This window comes from Tupaia chinensis, unplaced genomic scaffold, assembly GCF_000334495.1.
Source record: "Tupaia chinensis unplaced genomic scaffold, TupChi_1.0 Scaffold000575_1, whole genome shotgun sequence".
Taxonomy (NCBI): Eukaryota; Metazoa; Chordata; class Mammalia; order Scandentia; family Tupaiidae; genus Tupaia; species Tupaia belangeri.
The window spans coordinates 1962167-1968665 of NW_006160089.1; the positions used below are offsets into that span (position 1 = coordinate 1962167).

The 6499-nt window shown below is 62.7% G+C and overlaps 1 protein-coding gene and 2 long non-coding RNA genes across 5 annotated transcripts in view; 1 reads left to right on the forward strand and 2 right to left on the reverse strand.

Moving 5' to 3' along the window:
• The window catches only part of LOC102490675 (uncharacterized), a 14654-nt gene extending 11003 nt beyond the window's left edge, over positions 1–3651 (reverse strand). For both annotated transcript variants that reach the window (XR_003551009.1, XR_335953.2), the window contains exons 1-2: positions 3577–3651; positions 917–981 (exon numbers count right to left, since the gene is read on the reverse strand). This is a non-coding gene — a long non-coding RNA (uncharacterized LOC102490675). The remainder of the gene's footprint in view (positions 1–916; positions 982–3576) is intronic.
• Positions 1–6499, forward strand: part of NEK6 (NIMA related kinase 6) — a 58799-nt gene that overhangs the window by 27621 nt on the left and 24679 nt on the right. For both annotated transcript variants that reach the window (XM_006158231.3, XM_006158230.3), the window contains exon 5: positions 3547–3657. In XM_006158231.3, coding sequence (XP_006158293.1) covers positions 3547–3657 — 111 coding nt within the window. The remainder of the gene's footprint in view (positions 1–3546; positions 3658–6499) is intronic.
• On the reverse strand, positions 3666–5345 carry LOC102490251 (uncharacterized). The gene is made up of 3 exons (XR_335951.2): positions 5104–5345; positions 4178–4225; positions 3666–3771 (listed from the first exon to the last, which is right to left on the reverse strand). It is a non-coding gene; the product is annotated as an uncharacterized LOC102490251 (long non-coding RNA).

The following is a 6499-nucleotide window of genomic DNA, read 5'->3' on the forward strand; positions in this document are numbered from 1 at the left end:
CAGTGGTCACCTTGGGGACCCTGACCAGTTCCCCACCCAGGGCCAGTTGTCCCAATTCCCCACAGCCTGTTCCGGGTCCCTGGTGGCGGGAGTGTGTAGCCACAGCCCCTGCCGTGAAGGGGCCCAAACCTCTGTGGACTGGCCTGGCTGGGAGCGGCTCTCTGTCCCAGGGCTGCGGTGGGACGTGGGCCTTTGGAGACGGCAAGCCCCTTATCAATGGCTGGTGCCTGGGGCCAGCTACTGCCCTCCCTGATCCCCGTCTCTTCATCTGATAACCACAGTGCTGCTCGTGGGGTGGGGAGTCGGGGAGGAGCTCATAGCAACTCCTGGTGGGAGGCGCATGCTCAGAACAGGGCGGCCCTCTGCCCGGCGACACCAGCCCCTTCCCAGACGGCCGACCCAGCCCCCCACGCAGCCCATGGGAAATGAGGACGGACCAGGGCCTGACTGTCGGGACACACGTGCACGTCCACGGCCCGTTGACTGTGGGCTGCTTCCCACCACGCAGAAGGAAACTTGGTTCTTGGAGGACCCCGGGCACCGTCATCCTGTCATCCAAGACCCAAAGCCCAACCGTGGCAGTGCCCGGCTGGTGTGGGCAATGCGTGCCGAGTGGGACAAGAGGGTGGGCCCTGGGGGACACAGGCCTGCATTCAGACAGTCATCGTGTCTGAGCACCGCTGAATGCCAGAGCCAGGGCCCGCGGCCATTCCCTGCAGGGAGGATGGTCATAGGCTTGTTTCCTGTGATGTCATCATCGGGACAGGCCCAAGTGTGAGGGAGCAAAAGCCCTGAGGCAGAGGCCAAAGAGGGGGTCTGACGCCAATGGCCCATCACTCTCCCTCTTCCCTCCTTCCTTCCACCATCCTTCTGTCCCTCCGCGGCCACCCTGCAGCCGGCCAGACCCCAAACTCACCACAGCTTGTAGCGCTGAGTCCCTGGGCTGAGCGTGTCCCTTCCAGGCACTGAGCTCACCAGAAGCTACAGGTGAGAAAGAGACTCCTGTGGACGGGGGTCTGCAGCCCTGGGGCCAGGCTCAGGCCTAGCTCAGCCCGTCATGCTGCGCCCTGTGGCTAATCTCTTCCCTCTCTGCGGCAGGGGTTTAGCCCTGTTGGTCTCTGGGTCTCTGACCCAGTGGTTAAGAAGTATGCTGGGTGTTTGGGACATGTGTGTTTGTATATTCAAATCCCAAATGGAGGGAGAGAGGGAGGAGAAGGTATTGCCGCGTGGCCATGCCCCAGTGGGGGTCCTCGCTCACTCCCTCCCGCTCTCTGTCTCTCTGGCAAAAGAATGCTCCCTCTGGCAACGTTTTTAGAAATAGTGAAAAGATAAATAGCCCGAATAATAGCTATACCCTCAGACCCTTTCAGAGCCCCTCATTGCCCTGGGGAGAGAGACCAGAGTCCTCAGGGCCCCTCTTGACTCTGTGGCCTGTCCTCCTCCTCCTCCTGTCCCCGACCCTCAGCTCCCGGCAGGCCCCCCGTCCCCGGTCATCGACCAGCCACCAGCCTCTGCTCAGCAGCCGGGATGTGCCACGTGGCTCCCACCCACAGCCTTGCACAAACCGATCCCTCACATCCTATGGTCTGAAGGAAGTTGCACTCATCCTTTAGACCTCAGCTAGTACATCACTTCCTCCAGGAAGTCTTCCCTGACATTCCCCTCCCTCCATCTAAGCAAGTTCCTTAGTCATGGGCCTTCCCTGTCCCTTGTAACAATTTCACGTTTAGTAACTGACTGACCTGGCCTGGTCTTGTGCTGTGAGATGAAGGGCTATGGGTGGACCTGTAGCCCTCCCCTGCACCTGCCCCCCACCTCCCTATCCTCTTGGAACAGGGTGGCCCTTGGGTGCCCCCCGCCCTGCCCTGCACACTCCTGCCTGCCAAGGGCATCAGGAAAACACCGAAGAGCACACGCTGGAGCCTGGCCAGGTGAGGAGTTGGGGTGGCATGCGCTGCCCCCTCCCGGCCTAGAGTACAACCTCAAAGGCACAGACCAGCCTGGAACTCGGCAGGCTCCTGGCTCAGCCCATGAGAGGGTGGAAGGGAGGCAAGCCCCGCCCTCAGGCCACTGGCCACAGCCCTGGAGTGGACGTAAAACACCAGTGTGGAAGGGACAGGGTGGGAGGGATGGACGTGGGACATGAGATTGCACACGTGCTGGCAGGAGAGACGACACAGAGGCATGCGGGCTGGAGCGGCAGTGCGGTGTCCCTCCTGCAGTAGGGGACACATGAGCTGGCCTGGAAGTGAAGGGCACAGGCTGGCAGGGGCACGTTGCACCCCCTCCAGAAGCCTAGCTGTCCCCTGAGAACGCCCTTTCCCAATCGTTTATGACCCACCGAGGTGCTTTCCCACGGGAGCCTGCGAGGCAGGTGGGGCCTCCCTCCCAGCTGCCAGGAGCCAGGACAAGAGACAGGACGGCATGTGGTGGGCCCGTGGCAGGAGCTGTTTGGCCGCTTCGGTCCCTGAGGCCATGTTTGACATTTACAGGACTGCCCTGCTGGCCGAGGGGCAGGCAGGGCCAGGGGCTGGTCCAGAGCCTGGGCCCGAGAACTTGGGCAGGCAGTGGTCCCGGGGTGGAGGACCAGTCTCTGTGGACCCGGGGCCTAAGGATTCAGGCAGGCAGTGGGTGCAGGGTGGAGAGCCCGTCTCTGGGGACCTGCCGTGAGCTAGGCCAATGGCTGCGGCCGGCCCCAGCCTGGGGGCCTGGCTGAGGGGCAGGGACCCTGGGGACTAGCTTGGGGGATGGACGAATGGGACTTGGTGTGGTTCTGAGTCTCCAGAGGTCCTCTGTGCATTAGCATTGAGCAGGGTGCAGGCTGGCGCGTGCGAACCTCTCCGGCACCTTTCGGGCATTTTAGAAAATGTGCTGTAAGCCAGCCTCTGGGGTCACTGACCTGTGAGCTAGGCCACTGACACTGGCAGGATTCCCAAGTCCCATCTGCTTAAAGGCCCTGGAGTTGTTGGTGTAAGGGGCCACTCTTAGCCCGGGGGGTGCCGCCCCACCCGGACTGTGGGCCCCAGGCCTCAGCTCTGTGCCGTTCCGGGCGGCCCTCACATCATGAAGGTATTAGGCCTTCATAAGGATGGGTCAGAGATTGAGAAGGAGGAGGAGGAAGGGAGGGATGAGTACCTGAGTCCCATCTACAGGCCTGCCATGCGCTGAGCACAGGGACAGCTGGGGGGCACTACCCTCCAGGGCCGTGGAGGTGAGGAGGAGGAGGAAGGTCATTCCGCAGGTCTCCTGAGCCTCGCTTAGCTCTGTGCGGGTGTGTGTTAGACATCGAAGGGTTTCAGCCCACCTGGTCCTCACCAACGACCCTTCCAAACACCGTGCCCATTGTATAGGTGAGGAAACTGAGGCCCGGAGACCCAAAGTGGCTCTTCCCAGGTCTGCCTGACTCCCAGGTGCAGGCCATCCCCCCAGCACCCCTGTCTCCAGCAAATGCCAGGGCCCCCACTGGCAACACGGGGGTGCCAGCCTGGGCAGGCACTGGGCTGGCCCCATCTTCCTGGTGCCATCCCCTGTCTCTTTCCTGGGCAGCAACTGAACCACCCGAACATCATCAAGTACCTGGACTCCTTCATCGAGGACAACGAGCTGAACATCGTGCTGGAGCTGGCCGACGCCGGGGACCTCTCACAGATGATCAAGGTGAGGCAGGTGGCCCGGGGCAGCCGCGGTCCTGGCTGCTCACGGCCCCTCACCCTCCTCTCACCTCCCAGTCCTGGGGGAGTCTCCTTTCCATGTAACGGCCGATGCCGTGTTCTAGAGAGGTGAAGTGGCAGGCCAAGTCACACAGGGGGTCTGCCCCTGCTCCACATCCCTGCAGGCCACCCCACCTCCTGGGCTCAGGATCTGTCTGCTTTACCCCGGGGACCCTTGCAGCTCCGCCGTGGAGTGCTTGTTGCCATAACTGTGCCCCGTGTTCTCAGACCCGGCTCGGGTCCTGGCTGTCCTCGGATAGCAAAGCTCCGAGAAGTTTCATCTCCTGCCAGAGCCTGTAAGTGGAGGAGCCTAGGTCCATGTGGCCCCTCACCCCACTCCTCATTCCTCCCTCAAAGCCCTCACTTCCCTGCTGGCTTGGAGCCAGGTCTCTGGCTACTGTTTGGGGCCCCCATCACTTCCCTCCCCTAAAGTCAGTCTGTGGGTTCCTGAGAAGGCCAGGCCATACCTGTGGATGAGCGGTTAGGAGCTGGCAAGCACAAGCCAAGGTCAGAGCCTGTGGGAGTCAGGGAAGGCATCTTAGAGGAGGTGACACCAGAGCCACAACCCAAGGGGAGATAAACATGTTACAGGCAGAAAAGCCAAGACCCCAGAGGCGTGGAGAGTACTTTGGTCCAGTGAGAGCACTAGGTGGTGGGGCCGGGAGATGGAGCAGCACTGAGGTGGAGACGTCGGGTTATGTCCTGGCTCAGGGTTCAGGACTGTGCTCTGAGGTCAGAGCAGCTTCATGGGACCCATGGCAGGGAGCAGTCATGGTCAGCCTCGTGTTCTAGAAGAAAGGCTGACGCCAAGTAGAGGGAGAGGAGATGGCGGGGACAGGAAGAGCTGGAGAGGGAAGAAGCCCCTCGACGTCATGGTGGGCACGCACCCTCCCAGTCCCGTGGACCCAGACACCTCGTGGCCTCTGTCCATGAAGTGGGGCTATGACTCAGCAACTCCCTCCCTTCCCTGAGCCTGTTTCCACTCTGTCCCAGGGACATTCAGGAGAGACGCCAGGGAAGCCGCAGGCCTGGGTGTACCTGGAAGGGAGAGGACAGAGGTGCATGGGGGTCCAGCACCCCTGTGACCCTGCCTGACCTGGGGTGGGGCATACCCCACAGCCAGCCTCCCCTTCACCCTGCACCCCTTCCTTGGCTTCCCTGGGGCCAGCAATGGCTCAGGGTTCAAATCAGTCAGGAACCCAGCAGGACTGAGTCTAGGATGTGTGTAGACAGCTTCTGGGGCAGCCCAGGGCTCCTGTTCCCTCCCCAGCTCGGGCAGCCCCAGCAGGAAGGAGAGGCCGACAGCAGTGGAAGGTCCCGGCCCAGAGTCAGATTCGCCTGCTGGACGAGCTGGGCAGGTCCCCATACCTCGGTTTCCTTGTCCGTAACTCACCCAGCTTGGTGCTTGGAGGGACCTCCGCTTCCTGGGCCCTTCCCACTTGGGCTGCCTCTGGGTTTCGAGAGGAACAGGGGCCTTGCTCAGGCCCTGTCCGGGGCCACAGCTTGGTCGCCCATGGCCTCAGAGCCACTAGCCAGCAAGGCCTGTATCCCAAAGGTCCGCAGCCTCAGGGGCCCAAGTGGCACTGCCGCAGCCACGGTGCTGGCGTTATTTACGAGGGACGGTGAAGCCGGGAGCTGCCACCACCCCCTGCTAAATGTCAGCGGGCGCGGGAGGACGTGACATTTAGAAAATCACTGCTCGCAGCCACGCGCACCCCGAGTCAGTGCTGCAATGAGGCTTCACCAACACCCAGCGCAGATAACGGCCCAGCCGCCCACACAGACGCCAGGGACAGCCCACACAGGGACAGCTCAGCCCGGGCCGGAGCGGGTCTCCGAGTCTCGGAAGGGCTTTGCTGAGAGGCCAGGGGCTGTCAGCCGTGACCTTGCCGTTGTCAGGTCCAGATCCCAGCTGGGTGGCCTCAGACACGGTCCGGGGTCTCTCTGAGCTTGGGCTCTTCCGTCAGAGTTCACAGGTGTCGTTAGACAGGGATTCCCCATCTGGAGGGTGGGCACCATCCTCCCCTGCGTAGCCCAGCAGTATTGGGCAGACGGTAGCCCGGGCCCTTCTCCCACCCACACCCCGTGTGGCAGGGTGGGTGTGAGTCCTGGGTCAGTCCCATCTCTGCACCGCAGAGCTGCCCTGACACCCGCAGCTCTGTCTCTGGCTGCTCTGGGGAAAGGCTGCTCTGAAGCCGAAAGCCCCTGAACTAACTCGTGCTCAGGCACCGAGGCGGCACCTGAGTGGCCGCTGAGGACATGCCAGCTTGCTCCTCCGGACCGCTGCTCCGCACAGCTCGCCCAGGGCAGCCTGGGCGTTCGCTTTGTGTTATCTTCTGTAGCCCCAAATCTGCTCTCCCAAGCAATGAAGCAGATTGACGGGGAGGGGGGCTCGGGGAGGGTCTGAGCGACCGTGCCAGCCCCGTGTCCTCGACGTTCTCCCGTGTCGGCAGTCACGTGGCACCGGGACTTGTGGCTCTGAGGAGGTGGGGGCAGCAGGGATGTAGTCACTGCTGGTGTTCCGGTGCCACCCTCCTGGGCCAGGCCCGGGCTGGGGACAGGAGAGTCCACCCAAGGCCCATCCAAGGAGCAACCTGTCAGGCTGTGACGGGACATTCCAGGACAACGGGACAGAGCAGCTGCCCTCCAGGACACTCGCCCCGGGAGCTTGCCTGTGGGCGGGGGTTGTGGTGACCACCGCAGAGTCTGACATGCCGAAGCAGAGGTGCGGACAGTGCCCTGGGCCCGTCCTTGCCGCTTGGTTGGCAACACGACCACCCACGTGCCCG